Raw genomic sequence first — 19,439 nt, forward strand, 5'->3', positions numbered from 1 at the left:
AAGAAAATTGACGAAGTTACTCATCTTTCTTTAGTTAAATCATGTATTTGACATTCTTTGGTCTTTCTACTAGTTTTATAATTTGTCATTATATTCAAACAATTTATCTTGTACTTCCTTTTAATGAATTCAATACAAAGAGATATTTGATCCATTTATCTATATTTCTCATCATTCAACATTTGCAAAGGGATGAACCTCTATTTTTTATAATATAAAATCTCCCTAATCGAAAGCATACTTTCATCACTTTTTATTTTATAAAGAGGCGTGTTATTTTAACGGTTATTTGTGCGATATTTTTTTAGGACAATCATAAATTTACAACAAAAAAAAGAAGGAAAAAACAGGTATTCATACAGAAACCAAAACAATAGAGGGAAAGTAAAAATGTAATATAAGTATAATAAGATAAAATTGTTACAAAAATTGTCTATATAAATATCATTTCTCTTTTACAAAATCACACTCACGAGTAAGATGCAAGATTTCTATCTTTTTCCATCTACTTCCCTCTTCCGTAAACATCTAAAAAGTTGGACATATTTTGACCATTTTATACATTGACATTTTTGGATCTTGCAACCACTTTTTTCCTTACGAAACCTTATTACCATGTTAACGCGTGTTTAAAAAATTCAAACTTTCCTTTTTTTTTTTTGTTGAAAAAATTCAGACTTTCTATTTGTCTTTTCTTTTTGATTGAACGATTATTATTATTTTTCACAGAAAAGAGTTTAGATAAGTTGGATTTCGAAAATTCACCACTCATCTAGATTAAAGCAATTTAAGAATGAAAGAGTATTTATAAAACATCCACCAAATATGTATTCACATCATCAACGGAAAATGAAACTATGACATTACAAGTGAATAAATTTCTTATCAATCGAGTCCATCTTTGTTGTCTTACTAAACAATTTTTTTATTAAAATTTTCGTTTTTAATAATATAAATTTTACCTTCATTGCACTATTTAAGGCGTTTGTGTAGTAGTAGCTTCAAAGAATAGAAATTTTGATTTCCTTCTGTCAAAAAAAAAAAAGAAAAGAAATTTTGATTTTCTGAACAATGGAAATTTTGTGCCACATATCTTGACTTTATTAACGTGTGTTTACACCCGGGTTAAAAAAAATCAGACTTCATTTCCGGAATAAGAGAATTGAAGTTACTTCCTTCAAAAAAAGAGAATTGAAGTTACTATAACATATATGCCACTTAGGGTGAATCTGTTTTACCTGTAGGGATGGCAAAGCGGGCCGGCCCGCCTCGTTTAGGTCCGCCCCTCGCTAAGTCCGCTTAAAACGGGACGAGACTAGCAGAGTTAAATTAAGTGACCGAGTTAAATATCTCACCCCGCCTCGTTTAGTGGCAGACAAACGAGTTGGCGGGCCGGCCCGCAAAACAAAAAACTTATTTTTTTAGAGAAAAAAAAACAACTTTTTTTACAACATAATTGTTACAAAAAACTATGTTGTTTTTATCATGAAAAAAATATAAAAGAATAGACATTAAATAAATTTGTGTAAAAACAAGATAATTAACAAATTGCCGAACTAAACAACATACTTAATAGCAAAATAAGGAAAATCCGCCAACATCTTTAAAAAAAAGAAAAATCCGCCAACATAAAACAAATTTGCAACATAAAACAAACAACACTGCTATATGCAGCTAACAAGACTATCACGACCGTTTCCCGACGAATTGCCATCCTTGGATCTTCTTTTAGCGGAAATCAGGATGGTTGGATTAAAAGAAATAATTATGCTACAGTTACAAATTACAAAATATAATGGGTTGGGATACATATAAATCCAAAAGGATAAAATAAGTCTAAAAAAAGAAAGAAAAATAAGTTAAGCGGGCAGGCCCGCCCACCCCGTTTTTTCGACGAGTTAAACGGGGTGAACCAACTATAGAAAGTGAGTTCAAAACCTTGACTCAGCCCGCCAAAAATAGCGGGTTAAACGGGCCGACCTGACGAGTTGGGCCCATTTTGCCACCCCTATTTACATGTTTTACAACTTTTATAAATTATGAATCTGTTTTTTTTTCTTTTTCCGTACAACTATTAATTGAGAAATTTTTTTAGTTGACCAGACGACATAAAAAGAGGTTTGAAACCCCGTATATTTAAAAGATTTGTAAACTTTTGCTAAACATTGAAATATAAGCATGATAAAAATCACACCCACCACTTTGTAGAGGTTTGGAACCGTCAAAAATTAAAACTACCGCAAAATTGTTTAAAATATCGCAAAATAAACCTATGGTTTTAATTTTTTTCGGATGGGTCGTAGCCCACCCCTGCTCATGAGGCCCTCCGCCACAGCCTATTTAGCTAAATATGTCATGTTAGTGACAAAAAAAGTCTTTTAGATCAATTAGATGACCTATTTAAGTAAATATGAATAATATTTTCCTATTTTCTTGAGAGAATGAATAATATATTTTATTACAATTATTCTTATGTTATATTTCGCACTTTGGGTTAGATTATAAATTTGTTAACTTCTTCAGAAATTTAAGTTTACTAGTCTACATTAAATTTTCGCATATTTAATATATATTTTTAAGGAATCACATATATTATTGTAAACTAGTGCTCATATTGTAGTGGAGTAACTCTCTTAAGTGAGATTTGAACTTTGTCCTTTTAAAGATACAAAATCAAGTTCTTATTAGTAAAATGACATTAAATTGTAGTGTATTGACCCTTTTTTTATTGTTATGATAATTATTTATTTTTTGGTTCAAATTTTTAAGATATTTATGTATTGAACTTAGAATTAGGGGTGGGAATGAGCGGGGCCGAGCCGAGCTTTGCTTAAATAGGCTAGGCCTAGTTGAAAAAACTAAGGCCTAAGCCTTGGCCTTTTACCTGTCAAAGGCTTTATTTTAAGCCTGACCTGGCCTTTTTAAAAGTCTGACCTAGCCTATTAGCTTGTTTAAAAACCTAGTTTGTGTTACAAATTTCAAACAGAGTCTGTTCACCAATTTTTTTCCCTTTCAATTTGTGCAACGTACTTAATATAGAGATAAAACATTAATTAGATACAGATTAAACTAATGAAACACAATTGTAAAATTTATAGATGGATAGAAACTCAAGAATAATCATGTCTGATAACATCAAAGATTTCAATTTCAAACTTAATCTAATAACTATATTGACCTTAGACATATTAATAGCAAGCCTTAATAGTTCACACAAATATATATATATATATATATATATATATATATATATATATCAATAGCAATGTCATACAAAATAATAATTGTGGTATGAGAATTTGAAGGATCAGTAATTCTTTTTTATATATATATAAATAAATAATATATATGGAAAAATGTAATATACTCGGATACGAGCCGGCCTGGTAGGCTTGATAGGCTTTTTTAATAAGCCTAAGCCTGACCTAATTAAATTAATAGGCTTTTTAAAAAGCTCAAGCTTGACCCATTTATTAAACGAGTTAGGCCGAGCCAAACTTTTAGTCAGCCGAACCATAGGCCCCTGACAAGCGGTCTGGCCTATTCCCACCCCTACTTAGAATGAAATGAATAAGTACAATGAATACTGAGTAACAAAAATGTTACTTATATATGCCTCTCTCAACATAGTGCTCTCTAATCTCACTAATAAACACTCCTGCTGACCCAGCTCTTACAAATTTAATTAATAAACTTTCTTGCACAAAAAATAAAGGCCAAATACCTCCCTGAGTCCTTTAAGTTTCACGTTTGTAACAGATAGGTCCTTTAAGTTTCAAAGGTTACAGATAGGTCCTTTAAGTTTCTAAGGTTTCAGATAGGTCCTTTAAGTTTCGAGTTTGTTTCAGATAGGTCCTTTCTATCAACCTCCGTTAAGGACCTATCTGAAACCTTAGAAACTTAAAGGACCTATCTGTAACCTTTGAAACTTAAAGGACCTATATGTTATAAACGTGAAACTTAAAGGACCCAGGGAGGTATTTGGCCAAAAATAAATAATTCTACACCACTATATGAAACAATAAAATAACAAATTCTCGTGTAAATCTTAATCATATTTTTCACACAAATTTCTTTGTTTACTTACATTTATATGATTGATTAATTTATTAGTTGGTAACATGTTATCATTTAGGAACTCCCATTATGTGTCAATTTTGTACAAGGCTGGTTAATTATAATAACATGTTGTGGTCCACTACTATCACTGCATGTTTGTGGAACTTCTTTTTGATCATCTGCAGCAACTTTACTTTCCTTGTTCTTAAATTTTGCTAAGGTGGATAGTTCTTGTATTGATTCTGCAAGTTTCTCAGTGGAAGAAACTACATCAAGCAATAATGAAGCCACGGTTACAACAGGAACAACCTCAAACAAATTTGTGTCTTCCCACAATTTTGTTTTGATCATGGACCTTAGGTTTGTGGCATAAATCTTAGATGTTGCAATGTGAGTTTCTGCTGAGGTTGGTGGAACCGTTTTTTGGATTGATATTGATAATTGCTTTAAAGCCTTTCCTGTTTCTATGCTCATCTTAATGCATGGTTCTTGTATTTTGCTTTTGATTTCCTTTGGTGTCTATAAAAAAAGTTTAACATATTAAAATATAAGTCATTCATTTCTCCAAGAAATACTCTACTAAACTTTACAATAAAAATATCATGTCAACTAGTACCTTAGTGAAGTTGTTAAGGAAGCCATTAAGGGCATCAATCCGATAAGCACATTGCCTTGATAGGTTTCCAATCTTTTGATATTGTTGCCAAGGATATTGGAATCTGAAACGACCATGGCAGGGTTCCCACCTTGCAAAATTGACCTACAAAAGGTATTAAACTAATTAATAAGTCAGAGTAGACAAAGACGGATTTAGAAATTCGAAGTTGTGAGAGCAATACCCGTATATGTAAATCGTAGTAGATATCAAATTCAAATATGTTGAAAAGTCGTGGAGTGAAGACACTTTGTGATCTTTTTAGTTTTTGAGAAAAATAAATTATGACAAATTAGTCCCCACATGAACTAAATTGGAGACATGTCAATGTTCAACTAGGTACTAAGTTGTTTCAGTTTATTTTTCTCAATATATATTGAGAAATATTCCATGGACATTTTGATTTGATGAGTCAATTACAATTTACAATAACATAATTTTGGTTTCTTTTTCCTCACCAAGTTATCTTCGACTTGTTTTGCATTAAGAACACTCTTATATCCTTGCATAAATGATTTATTTGATTCTCCAGCATCTAGTGTTCCAAAATATTCATCTCCAAAACCTACAATTTTCCAAGAATTAATCAATTTCAACAATTATGAAACATTAAAACTAGTACATGCACATAATTCCATAATCACAATTTACAAAATTGACCTGCTTGCGCACCTTCTAAAAAGTTGCCAAGTTTTTCAATGTTTTTTGATGCTAGATTGTGAAGATCACCACCAGCCCAAACAGGGCACAAGAAAATGTTAACCAACACAGAAATTAATCCACCAACTAGAATTGTTGTTACCCTATCTTGTGCAGTGTCAATTATCTCATGGTCTCTATAACTTGATACAGATACCAAACAAAATGTCAAGATAAACACTACCAAACCATAATCATATCTAGCCTTCATTAGAGGTATAAATCGAATATATGTAGCCCCTGCAGCTGAAATAATTCAAAAAAAAAATAAAAATTGTATTGGTTAGTATTGTATTAGACAGATCCTACTAGTGAAATTATCAAATATACAATTAGAGATGTAAATATTACTTGCTAGAAATATTATGATTCCAAGAAGTATAGGTTCAATTATTGTATTTCCTCTTGAAATTGTATGAACCATGTAATAAGATCCAAGTCCAAGAACACCAGCCAAAAATGTTGCTAAACCTCTATTTAAACCTTTTCCAAGTGTTGCTCCTGCATGTGCAACATAATCAAATTAATTAACCACCAGTTAAAATTCAAGTTCGCATTGTATACTTGTTTAATACTAAATAAATACTAAAAAAAATGGTTAAATATATTTTTGACCTCTACAAAATACTATTTATTCTATGTTTCTACAATCGGTCATAGATTTTTTTGTGGACATACGTAAATGTTGGAGAATGATTGACACATGAATTTTCAAATGACTTGTTGTTAAATAAATTCATGTAATAAGTGCCACCATGCATTTTTGGAATTAAGATTGCATGTAGTCATCAATTACACATCTTCTCACGCATTCAACACATTGATGGTCTTTTGATCGAGATTGTACTGTCCATTTTTTCTATGTAATATTTAAACCGTATGATCTTGATCCAACAAGTGGCAAAATAATATGTAGTATGAAAGACCAAAGTTAAGACTAGAGAAAAACTTAGTAGACACTAAACTTAAATGGAATGACCAAAAACATGCATGATTAAAACCAAAGAAAACAACAAACAAAACTTGCCTACAGAGAATTCGGAGACAACAACAACAGTCATAACAGCCCACATTGCAGAAGAACCAAAACTATCATAGAGAGGTTTAAGATAGTAAAATGTTGAAACCAATGTAATAGCAAATGCTACTTTCAAAGAATGAATGACCCTTCTAGGATCTTCTTTTCCCAATTCTTTCAGCTGCAACATCACATTCATTATCTTAGCACCAAACTCATTAGGCAAGTTGATCAAACATGTGATTACACTTGAATTTGGTTCGGACACCATGCTATTAAAATTGCACAACCCCAATTATATATGTTTTAGAAAATTTTGTTATATGGGATTGGTTTAATTATATTTTTGGTTGGAATTATTTGAAGCTTCTGCTCTATTGAAAACTGGAAGAGCAGATAGCTTTAGAGGTATTTGGGTCCATACATCCTATTTATAGTTGAGGGGAGCACACAAATCACAACCTGAAGAGAATGAAGAGTCAAATAAATTCTAACAAAGTTTGACTTATTTTTTTGTGCTATTATTATATTTACCTGTTTTTTCTGGTGGAGTCTCCACTCAGATCTCCTACTGTTTCTTGAGGCAGCTTTGATTGTCACAACTTTTGAACTTACATTGTCTAATCAATGGGTGATGTAAGAAGTCTCTGCTTAATTTTTTTAGGATAAATTGTATGTTGTGCATTTGGTTCTTCAAAGACAAAATTTGATTTTAAGAGAATTGATTCTATAAAATTAACTGTGGCAAAAGGCATGTTTAAGGTAAAATAACTTATGTTTGAATACATTCATGTAAATATGAGTTGAACAATAAATTTTGGTGAAAAAATAAATTCTAGAATTAAAAGAGTTACACATGAAATAAACAATTGCCTTGCATTTTCAGAAACAATAAAATGTCAAGAGTTATTTTTATTATTATTTTTTTTTAAAATACATCATCTCTTTTTAACATTTTTCTTCTCTCCATCACAATATGTCGCTTTAAAAGTCTCTCATTAAATTAAAATATGAGCATATTCTAACAAATAAAAACAAAATTTAGCACTAATTCGCACTACCCTTATAACAATTGTTGTAGATACAAGGTATTCTCATAATCTGAGTAGGGTTACCTACTATATCTCTCTCTCTATTGGAGAAGCTATTGAACATACAAACTGCGTTCTCCACTTCCAATAAAATATGTATCTACCTTATACAAAAAGTCCTACGATTTAACAAATGTAAAATATGCATTAGTGGGTTTTTACAAGGGCTAAGACACCAGGTTTGAAGACACATAGCACATATATATGTTCTTTATAAGTTGCTTTGCTTTTCGATATTTTTTTCCTTCTAAGAACCGGCGGCACCACTGGCAGCCAGCCAGCCACTAGTGATGGCGATCAAGATTGCTTAAAGAAGTGTAGTGGAATAAAAGGTTGAAGAACAAATATTTTAATGGGATAATAGAACTTGTTTATCATATTAAATATGATAAACCCATTGGTTAGTACTTAAATAATTGGTGCTTCAACTTTTATGGCTTACACACTATGTCCACCGTTAGAACTTATAAGAGATGAACAAAAAAAGGTTGCTAGGGTATGATGGAAGACGCCCCACCATGCATGGCCAAATTATAAAGTTGCAACTTTTCGTCATTCATAGGATATGGAAGCTCCCGGCAGTTTTGTAGGTGTAGCTCAGTTGATGGTTACATCAGACATTATTTGCAAGGACAGTAGGTGTAGCTCAGTTGATAGCTACATGAGACATTATTTGCAGGGGTTGGGATTTAAATTGAATTTCTCACTTTTCCACATTTAATATGTATCATTCTAACAATTATGCTACTTCAAAAAAAAAAAACTATTATGTTACTTGACAAAAAAAAATCCTTAACAAGCTGTGTTATTTAACTATGATATAAAACATCAAAATTCGACAACAACTTAGATGATTAATATGTACGTTGACCAATGGTTAATTCATATAACAACTTATAATCATCTACCGAATACAATCAGTCAAGTTTCATTAACCATTACTTTTAGGTGTTGATCAATTATATATATATACATATATATATATATATATATATATATATATATATATATCCAATAATCATCGAAATTGTGTCCAAATATACATGATTTTCAGGCATTTGGACTCAAATATGCTCCTTCCGTCACAAAATATAAGCAAAAATAGGTCTACATAAATTGACGTATCTAGTACAAATTTTAAACCACTAACATTTTTGTTGATCAATTTTTGCTTACATTTTGGAAGAGAGGGAGTACATTTGAAAAATTGTGGTTAATGGTGTTGAAGGCATAGTTGTTAATGAGGCGTGGTATATTTTATACTCCCTCCGGTCCTATTTACAAGAGAAAGTTGACTTTTTAGATACATTGAATAATATATGTATCTAGTCAAGAATTTAAACCAAATACATAAATTATTTAATGTATCTAAAAAGTAAATTGTTTCTTGTAAATATGACCGGAGGGAGTATTCATTAACTAATCATCTAAATTGTTGCTTATTTTGATGTTAAATTATGGGTGGGGTTTAGTATGGGAAAGGAGAGTTGTTTTCCACCATGTGAAATTTTTTTTCAGCCATTAGATTAAAGAGGAGTATTAATTTTATCATGGGTTGTCTACACTATATTTTTTTCCTTTCTCTTTTACACATTTTTTTTTTCAGATCTGGAATTTTTTTTCTTTCATGTTCAACTTGTTCTTTCAGGTAACGCAAATTTATTGTGTTAACTTGGTTTTAATCTTCAAGCTAACTCATCTAGTTCATCATTATTAGAAAAATAAATTAAATTATTGACAAAAATAGAGACAAAAAATTAAATTGATTTTCGAACTTTGACGAAACAAATTTGATTTTACTGAATGACAAACCAATTTGATTTTGACTTTGATTTACCAATAACTTGGTTTGAGGAAACCAATTCAATAACCCTGCCTGTTTTACCAATGACAAACCAATTTGATTTGAGTTATTGAATTGAAGATGAGAATAGAAGAAATGAATGTTTGAAGAGAGAAAGTTGTTAAACATGACTTTACTAAGGGGGATGTATTGGATTAGGATTCTAAGAGATTTTAAAAAACTTTTTAATCATGAAAAAGTCTTGTGGTATTCAATCAAAACTTTTTGCAATTTAAAAAAAGTTTTGTGGTATTCAATCAAAATTCTTTGTCATTTTAAAAAAGTCTTGAGGTATTCAATCAAGACTTTTCATCACTTAAAAAAAGTCTTATGGTATTCAAAATCATTCAAATTTCGAAGGATTGTTTAATAAATTAGATTTTGATGGATTTTGTGGGATTTTCTTGTGATATTTTAACAAGAAAAAGTCTTTCACGAAGACATAAGATTTCTTGGGATTGTTTTTCTTTAAAAGTTTACTATCTCTTTCTCATCCCTTCTTCCTTCTCTCTTCTCTCTTCTCCCTTCTCTATTCGTCTCTCTCTCTCTCTTCTCCTTTCTCTCTCTCTCCTCTCTTGTCTCCTTCTCTCTCTCTCTCTCTCCCTTCGCTCTTCGTCTCTCTCTCTCTCCTCTCTTTTCTCCCTTCTCTCCCTCCTCTCTTCCCCCCTCTCTCTCTATCTCTCATAAAAATAAAATAAAAAAATAAGAGTATGAATTGAAAATATTATGATAGAGAGTGTGTTATAATCATTTCTTTTCAACGAGTCCTTAAAATTTATAAAATCTTTTGAAATCGTATAAATCCATAAAAGAGAAATGCTAACAACACTCACTTTTCAACACTCTCTCTAGTACTCACTCTTTTATTGGATGAAATCAATATATGTCCCACCATTCTGTGTGGGTTCAATTTTCAAAGTGTAGCCCCACAATAATTTAAACCAATAAGAGAGTGAGTATTGGAGAGAGTGTTCAAAAGAGAGTGTTGTTTGCATTGCTCATCCATAAAATCCTTTAAAATCACTTAAAATCTTATGATGCAAATCCATTGAAATCCAAATTGAAAATTTTGATAGTCTTTTAAAATCATGAAAGTCGTTAAAATCCTACAAAATCTTTTAAAATCTTTGAGACATTTTTAAGCAAAAATTGTCCTTTAAAATCCTAATCTAATACACCCCCCTAAGAAAAAGAAAGAAGAAAGAAGAGAAAACGAAATCAGTGTATGGAGAGATGAGGTAAATCTTTTCAGTATAGAAGACAAATTAACATTATTGAGAATTTTTTTCTAGGATGTTTTATTCATGGTTGAGAGGTTGCAGAAAGTGTAAAACAAAAATCTAGTGACGAGAGATTATGTTAAGAACAGTGTTCCTTGTTGATCTAATGGTCAAAATTTACTTTCCCATGGTGGGAAACAAGTCTCCTTTCCCTTGCTAAACCTCGCCTAAATTATGTGTCAATATATTATTTTTCAAAAAGAAAAGTTGTAGTACACTACTCATCACTAGTCATTTTTATGCTTAATTACCTTTTTTTTTACCACTTGGCTTATTTTTGAAGTTCAAGTTGGACCAATATGGGATTTTCAACATTGGAAAGCTAACAATCTAATTAATGGTCACAATTAAACAACGGATTAGAATCTCATCGAAAACATTTAAAATCTCATAGGAAACACCTATGAAAAATCCATTTATCTCATTTTTCACATAACCTATTGACCAATTATTGTTTAATTTGTCGTTTTGTATGTCTTAGATGACCAAAGGTAGATTTTCAACATTGGAAAGCTAACAATCTAATTGGTCAATAGGTTATGCGTAAAAATGAGATAAATGGATTTTTCATAGGTGTTTGCTACGAGATTTTAAATGTTTCCAATAAGATTTTGATCCGTTGTTTTACATCAAAATTTCTTCGTTTAAAAAATTGTTCGATAGGAAAAGTCATAGATATGCTTGTTAGCTTTCCAATAAATGTTCACACGCTCCTCGTTTTCGCAACAAGGGACATTCCAATACCTTCATTTTACCGAATACGAAACCAAATAGGTTCACATATCATGTTTCGCGTCAAGGGACATCGAGGGACATGGTCAACCTTCATATTTATCAAACTTTTAACCATATAGGCTACAATCTCATTTTCACGACAAGGGTCATTTCAAGACTTTCATTGATATGCTTGTTAGCTTTCCAATGGATGTTCTCACGCTCCTAAACCCTAAACCCTAAACCCTAAACCCTAATTACTTTTGTCCTTTAATTAACTTCACCATGTTAATCAACATATGTTTATCATTTTCGTCAAATACATGTAAGCGAAGTTGGTGAAAGATGACGGCTCAACGGCGGTTCTAGATACTAATTCATTACTAGTCATTTTTATGCTTAATTACTTTTTTTTTACCATTTAGTACAAAGGTAATAATAAAAGAAATTGTTTTGAAACTTTTGCAACTTATACTCCCTTCAGTCATATTTATAAGAAGAAAAAAATGAAATTTTTAGATTCATGTAATAATTAATTAATTTATAGACCACATACATTAATTATTCAATGAATCTAAAAATTTCATTTTTGCTTATAAATATGACCAGAGAGAGTAGTCTATAATGTAGAAAGACAGTTTCATTTAAAAATATGATATATTTAATATTTTGTATTAATTTTTTTTAAGGATATATTTTGTATTAATGTTTGTGCTTAGTGTTAAATGATTGATGAAAATTAAAAAGATAGGTTAGTTATAACCACAAAAAAGTGTTTTAAGTTAAAAAAGAACATACAAAAAGCACTTTATAATATCCACATAAGTTTCAACTTTTTCTAACTTGTGTAAACTTAGCTTAAATAATCAACTTTTTCTAATCAACTGCTCAGATAATTCTTAGCTTAATCACTTCAATCCAAATTAAATACAAAACTGAAAACATAAAAATGAATACTACTATCACCTCTTTGATTCCACTGACATACAAACCACACTTAGAGCTTACATTTACAACACTTGAAAATTTAATGTAATGTAACACTTCCAAGGTGAACTATGAGTAGAAGAGCAACAAAAGAAAAGGTGCACTGCTAAGAGAAACACATGAACCTTTACTTTCCATACCCTTCAATATCTATCTATACATCTGATATAAATCACAACACCAACTTCTGGAAAACTACGCCACCATCTCCCCAAAAAATCCGATGCATGTCATCCGAGAGTCGAGTAATACATCAGAAGATAACTACGCCAACAACATCATACATTATAAGTCGGCCAACACCAGAAAAATAAACACTCGGTTACAATATACCAATACATATTCTTAATCTTTGAGATGTTTTTCACTACCTACGCATTAATTTCCCTTCAAAATGGATTCACATATGAAAAATTCATTTATGAAACTTAAACAGAAACAGTTAGACAATGTTAAGACCGCCTGAAATCTCAGATTGGACTTGATGTTGGTCATGGCAAACATTACTTGACTTGCTCTCAACATATCCATACTTTAGAAGAAACCATGTAACAAGTGATCCATTTCATACTATTACGCCTTCTGGGGTAAAGAGTTATAACGCAACATGGTATCAACTGCATTGGATGATGATGCATTACCCTTCATCGTTTGCTCCAGAAGACGAACGAGTGACATAAATATTTCCATCCTCGTCACGTCCCTGTTTGCCTGGAAATTAAACCAGAAAGTATTTTAGATGACATCAAAATTAACATGCAAAAGAGGGGATCTTCTTATAGTGAAGACAACATCGGGGTGATGATGTTTTGTTCGTTGCAAAATTACAAAAACTTTTCGCTGGTATTTTAGATATGCTAATAACATCAAAAATAAGGAAATCAAAATATCCATTTCATATATAAGAAAAGTTCGTCATATAACATCAAATAATTTAAGGGTTAAATATGTTGTAATCCGTAAAAAAAAACCACGAACTTCAAGATTAGTCAGTACATGGCTTTTATGGAGTATTACCTCAACAATGAAACGTGCCCAGATTTTGTCATTGTGAGATTCCATTACCCCCTTCAAGATGGTCAAGCCTAATCCTCTTATTAAGTCAGCTATTTCCAGAAAGAAACCCCGTTCCTCGCAGAGCATCTGTAAGAATAACCAAGCAAACAGATTATAGAGATGATGAAAGTTAGAACCAAAGAATTTTATATATCTATAAAGCACCATCATTACCTCGATTAGCATCTGACGAGGAGTATTCAAATCTTCAACTATAATAGGACAGACCATTGATTGGGATCCAACCTCATATGCCCATGTAGCCCCTCCCTCGAAGTTGTCTTTCAAAACCAGCCCACCTTCCTTACTAATAATCTACATATTTACAGAAAAAACAACAAATTTTTATCTCTTATTAGTAATTCCTCAACAAATTTGTGTCTCTGTGCATGCGTACCAAATTTGTGTGTGTATGTGCATGTGTTCTTGTTGCAAAAATAAAAATATTCCATAACATAACTAGACAAGTTTTTTGAGACATGAGGCACAAGAGTGAATATTTCCATACCTTAGACTCCCCGTTTTGTTTCAGCTTGTCGGCATGCTTTGTCACACTTTGGAAGAAAAGCATATGCTTAATGGTCCGTTCCAGCAGTGCATCTATGCTACACTGTTAAATCATAATAGATGAAAGAAAAAAAATGTCAGTACTTGAGAATCTTTATTTTCTTAAAAAAAAAATCTGGAATGAGATAAGATATAAGAGAGGAAATTACTTTTGCTCCATTTGGAACAATTTCTCGCAACTCTTTGACACGATCTTGAATCATTTGGCGATCTTTAGGTCGAGGCCTGGGATTCTCTCCTGGTTTAAGCCTTTTGCGATTAGATTTGCAAACTTCATCCGGGCGTTTAGAGTATCCAGTTGAAACACTATTTTCATGCTTCATATTGCTACCATTCTCCAACCACGAACTAAGTTGAGAGCCACATACAGTTGTAGTTTGATAGCATTTTCCACCATCATCCTTGCTACAACCAGACCTTAGAGAACTAGTTTCTACAGCACCCATTTTACCTCCATTCTTCGAAAAACCTAACAATCCCCCTTCAAAATTACTGGACATAACCTGGTTACAGACACGAGAGGGAATAGAGGTGGTACTATTCCCCGTCAATGTTGTTCTGCAAGATATGTCATCGGAATTTTGTTTCAAAGGCGGTTTGGCCGTTGAGACCACCGCATCTAATAGGTGGTCTGTTGACATCCCAGAAAAAATGCCACTGTCCAACATTGATTCATTAACTGAGTAATAACAATCAGAAGCCGTAGCCTCCCTGTTCTGACATGTTTCCTTTTTAACCTTATTTTCTGCATTGCCATCTGATTCATCAGCAAACAGTTCATTCCAGTGGCCTTTCAGAAGTTTGTTTTTAAAATCCACACCTAAAATATCAAACAGGTCATCACCACCTGATGGAGGTTGTTGAGCACAAGCTTCTTCATGTTTAGGATTCGCTGTCATCATAGATTGAATGGTACCATCTTTTTGAAAGCAATCGCGGACAAAACCTGGGATATGACCACTATTCAGCACATGCTCCTCGGGATTAAAAGAGGGGATGCTATGAGCCTGAAGCATGTCATAGTTTATCTTTTGATCTGTTGAAGCAAACTTAAAGGTTAAATCTTTATTTTGAAGTTCATTCCCAACTTGTGCTCCGGATAAATTAGCTGCAGATACTTTCGGTGATTTTGAGCTAGTAATCAGATTTGCCCTCAGAAGATTATTCATTCCACCATGTACCGGGATTCCTCTAAGTAATGAAGTACTGCTAGAACTCAGATTATGGCCGAAGCTGAGGCTTCTGTCTGTTTTCAGTTGAGAAATGTTTAAGGAACTTGAAACATTAACACAAGGGTTAACATGATCTTGACTCCCAGCTACAGATAAATTTTGCTGCTCCATATATTTTAGGCTACAATCACTTTGACCGGATTGACCAAACGGCGCAGAACCGGCAAAGTTGTTGAATTCAGATCTTGCATTATAAGGAACTGAATGCTTTTGCAGGTTTGAATCAAAATTTGAGGGTATTACTCTAGCCTCCACAACTCTACCCTGAAAATTACAAATTTCTCCGCTTAAAGGATGGAGTGTTTGAACATTAGGCTTCGCAGCATGAGATGAATAACTGGTGATTAGAGCCATTGACTACTGAAGGAGTGGAATTCGAAGTAATGACAGATGAATCAACAGACGAAGGCACACCGGAAGTAGAAGGTCCATCAAGTCGTTCGTTAGAAAGTTTGGCAGAATAGTCTTTGGATAGAAGGGCATTGGGAATACACCCGAGCTGCAAGATCAGGCTCTTTACTTCATGCACAAATCCCATATTCTCCATTATCTGTATCATTAAAATTGCTGTTTAGCTGAGAGGAATAACGGAATAACATTCATGATTTTAATAATACTCAAATGACAAAACAAACAACAATTCTAGACAAACCGACCAAAATATTGTGATTGGGTAATAACGCAAGGATATCACTGATCTAGGATTATTCATGATTTGGTTCAGAAAGGAAAACCGAACCGAACTATTAATGGTTTGCTCCAAACCGAACAGACCAGTTATGTGTTTCCAAACCGAACCAGAACTACCTTTACAGAAAACTGAATTGTCCCTTTTCCAACCAAACTTGCATAATAAAAGTATAAAACTTTAACAAAGAAAAGGACTTACAGGCAAGAAAGAACCAATTTGAACAACTCCATGAGGAAGCACAGGAATAACTGCTACTGTCTGCGAAAACAATACAATACAGTAATTACGAAAAAGCAATGAAATGCTTAGAACAAAAAGTGGAGCAAAATGAAAATCACAAACCTGCATTCCAGCTGAAAATTGGTCATGCATTTCAGCATATACCTAAAAAGAGCAAACTAGTATTAGAAATCGAAATAAATTTAAGAAGAAACTTATTGGTTCACAACACTCATACTAGACAGAAGAAACATTGAATCATTCTACGTTATAACAACAAAAATAGCTTCATACCTCAGGTGGATATGCCTTTTTAGCGAAATCGTTCAAGAGAATCCACTCATGACTGTTGGTAAATGCCGAGCGTCCAATTATACTGAGTAAAAGCAAAAAGCAGCACATGAGTACCATTGAAACAAGAAAACATGTCAAAAGAAGAGACTTTATCCTCCAACAATGATAAAGTACCTACCCTTCACCTGCAACAATGACTAGATTATTTACTGTCATTTTGTTAACCAAAGAAGAGACTTTATCCTCCTCTTGAATTCCTAGATGAGGCGATTGAAAGTCAGATGAAAACCAACTCCCGTCCCCGTTCGGATTTGGCAAATTCGACATCCCAACAATGTCATGAGGAGAAGGACAAGAAAAGGGTTCATAATAGCATTCTTCCCAAATCAATAGCCTGTCAAGTCAAAGCATACTCAATTAAGTCAAATCAAGAAGTTAATTTTACTGGAAACAACGAATCACCGTATAGTAAAAAGCTAATGGAGAAGCAAGAAAAAATTGACATATTAAGTACTTCATTGTGAGTTTGACAAAAATACGGTGACACTGCAATTTTGTTGAAGCTCTAGCCTTCTCCAAAATCACAGTAGTACACCCTGATTCTACCAAACTCACCGTCATTCCAAACACGCACTGAGACGGTAAAAAATAAAAGATCAAAGCAAAGGAAATTGAGATTATTTTTAGTTATTTATTTCTTCATGTGAGCAGTGACACATCACAACAATAGCGGTGAGAATGACAGAGAAGGACCACAAATCAAACCCTGATTAGCTGAAGAAAAACAACTCAGTTTTTTTAAAGTGGAAAATAAGGCCAAATAGAATCAAACAAGAAAGACAAATTCTGAATTGCAGAATTCTTTACAGAATCACAAGATAATCAATCCAGTTGGTAGTGCATCTGGTAAAACAACAACAGTCAAATATACTTCATTTGAATAAATAAATACTATAAGATTCTGGAAGACAAAACAGAAGCTTACAAAGCACAAAATTCCAAAGGAAGAATGAATATTCAGCCAAGTAAGAATATAAATCAAATCCAAAAAGCAGTGACCAATCAATAACACTTCGGCATGTCAATCATATCTCAAGTAAACAAATCAACACAAGAAATATAATCCAATGTGAATAGAAATTTTGTATGAGTTATTACACATGCACAAGCATCAAATCAAATGTTTGGATTATCAATGATTTTGGCAGGTGACTTTGTCCAAAGTTTCAATTGATTTTCTAAATTTGATTTTAGATAAAAGTGAGTTTACTTGATATGATTTATGTTTCTCCTGAAAATGGTTGTGAATTTGATTTTTTGTAAAAGTGAGTTTCACCTCAAAGTGAGCTGAACAATAAATTTGAGTGTAAAAATTATCATGTTTTGAGTCTAAAGCTACAAATTCTAGCATCAAGCTAGAATCAATTCTATAAGCAAAATCAATTCTAATCAGGAACCCCAAATCATACTGAAATCAATTTTGACTTTTAAGTCGGAATCACTTTTAAATCTCTAAAAAATGAATCCAAACATACACTTATAGTTTCAACAATATCAGTGTTATTGTGATTTTGTCAAATTCACTATGAATCCAGATATGCATCATGCATGTATATTCAATTCAATCATTAACATTCCATCAAAGTTAATTTGGACTAATAAAATTTTCACTCCCACCCAAGTTTACCAGTTTTGCCAGATTAACAAAACAACAAAGAAAGTAAACGGGAAACTGCAAAAAAGTAAATGAAAATAACCCTAAACATGTAATTACCCTTAATTAGAAATTAGAATATCTCATAAACAAAACAAAAACATGAAAAACTGCAAAAACACAAAAAAAGAACAAAAAAAGGAATTTAATTTTGATAATGTTAGCATGAATCACAGCATAACACTTACTTAGAATTGTTGCAACCAATCTTCCAGAACACAGCATAAGACCATTGATTATTCCTACCACACAAAGTCTTCAAAGCTTCTTTCAACAGAAAACCCATCTTGGAAATTCTCAAAACCACTCCTAATTCTTTTTTCTCAGAAAATGGATGAAACAATATCACTCAAGAACAGAAAAAAAAACAAAAGGGTCAGAGTCAAAGTTGTTGACCATGCATTTTCAAGCAAGTTCTTTTTTCTTTTTCTTTTTTGAATTCCAAATCCTAACTACCACACGGCATGACCCTCTTCCTGCTTGTTGTGTTCTCAACCCTCCACTTCTTTTTGGATCCAAGTTCAGTTTCCAGCATGCCATTTCCAGCTGAAGAAATTCTAGAGAGAGAAAGTAAAGTAAAGTAAAAGACTTTATTTTCAGAGAGAGAGTTTTCTACACTATGCCACGAGATTCATGCTTGTAGAGAGACAAAATGGTTTCCATTTGAAAAAAGATAAGAACTTTGGAGAGATGAATGTGTGAGAATGAAATGGAACTTGATGGGTTTGTGTGAAGTGTTGAGTACTTGAGAGAGGTTTTGTGTTTGTGTTGCTTAAAAAAACAGGTTTGGTTTCAGCTTCTGCTTCTTGGGTGAGTGTGGAAGTGGAACTGTTAAGAGAGAGAGAGAGAGATGTTTGAGTTGTGTTGTGTTGTGTGTGGTTAGAGAAAGAGGAAGGGTTTTTAGGAGAGACCGAGGATGACATTAAATTTGGGTCACACAAATGTTATCATGGATATGTTGTGTAGCTCAGATGCAAATGGTAATGTGTGGCCCAAATTTAATGTCACGACATTAATGTCACTCAAGTGCTTCTGAAGAGGGGTTATGAACCAGTGTCGGGAGTCAGAAAGAAAGAAAGAGAATTGTGTTTTGTTTTGTTTTGCTATGTTTGGTGAATCAAACAACGTTATTGCAGAGAGTGAGAGTAGTGAGTGGGGTTGGGAACTATTGAGGAAAGAGAGTAGTGAGTGGGGTTGGGAACTATTGAGGAAAAAGAGAGTAGTGGCCATGATATGATATGATATGATACTATTACTAGTCCTAGTGCTGGTTGGTTACTATCATCCTTACTTCATAAATATTTAACCATGGTGGTGGTA

General features: G+C 32.6%; 1 protein-coding gene and 1 pseudogene across 2 annotated transcripts; both read right to left on the reverse strand.

Moving 5' to 3' along the window:
• Positions 1-4,014: 4,014 nt before the first annotated feature.
• On the reverse strand, positions 4,015-6,835 carry LOC146950271 (aluminum-activated malate transporter 2-like). The gene is made up of 6 exons (XM_085746210.1): positions 6,447-6,835; positions 5,765-5,920; positions 5,387-5,659; positions 5,173-5,279; positions 4,676-4,819; positions 4,015-4,578 (listed from the first exon to the last, which is right to left on the reverse strand). The coding sequence occupies exons 1-6, from the start codon at positions 6,700-6,702 to the stop codon at positions 4,132-4,134; spliced, it is 1,383 nt and encodes a 460-aa protein (XP_085602336.1). The 5' UTR covers positions 6,703-6,835; the 3' UTR covers positions 4,015-4,131.
• Positions 6,836-12,230: 5,395 nt separating this feature from the next.
• On the reverse strand, positions 12,231-18,992 carry LOC146950272 (transcription factor LHW-like; annotated as a pseudogene). Its single transcript, XR_015027476.1, has 10 exons — positions 18,308-18,992; positions 16,584-16,799; positions 16,406-16,487; positions 16,235-16,276; positions 16,091-16,150; positions 14,119-15,751; positions 13,911-14,012; positions 13,577-13,717; positions 13,364-13,489; positions 12,231-13,057 (listed from the first exon to the last, which is right to left on the reverse strand). The product of XR_015027476.1 is annotated as a transcription factor LHW-like (transcript).
• Positions 18,993-19,439: the final 447 nt, after the last annotated feature.

Source organism: Medicago sativa, chromosome 2, assembly GCF_051527215.1.
Source record: "Medicago sativa cultivar Bolivia chromosome 2, Bolivia_mono, whole genome shotgun sequence".
Taxonomy (NCBI): domain Eukaryota; kingdom Viridiplantae; phylum Streptophyta; class Magnoliopsida; order Fabales; family Fabaceae; genus Medicago; species Medicago sativa.

Coding starts and splice junctions, on each gene's coding strand:
- LOC146950271 (XM_085746210.1), bottom strand. CDS start 6,702: ATGGTGTCCGAACCAAATTCAAGTGTAATCACATGTTTGATCAACTTG. Junction 4,820..5,172: donor AACAAGTCGAAGATAACTTG/GTGAGGAAAAAG, acceptor TACCTTTTGTAG/GTCAATTTTGCAAGGTGGGA. Junction 4,579..4,675: donor TCCTTAACAACTTCACTAAG/GTACTAGTTGAC, acceptor CTTTTTTTATAG/ACACCAAAGGAAATCAAAAG.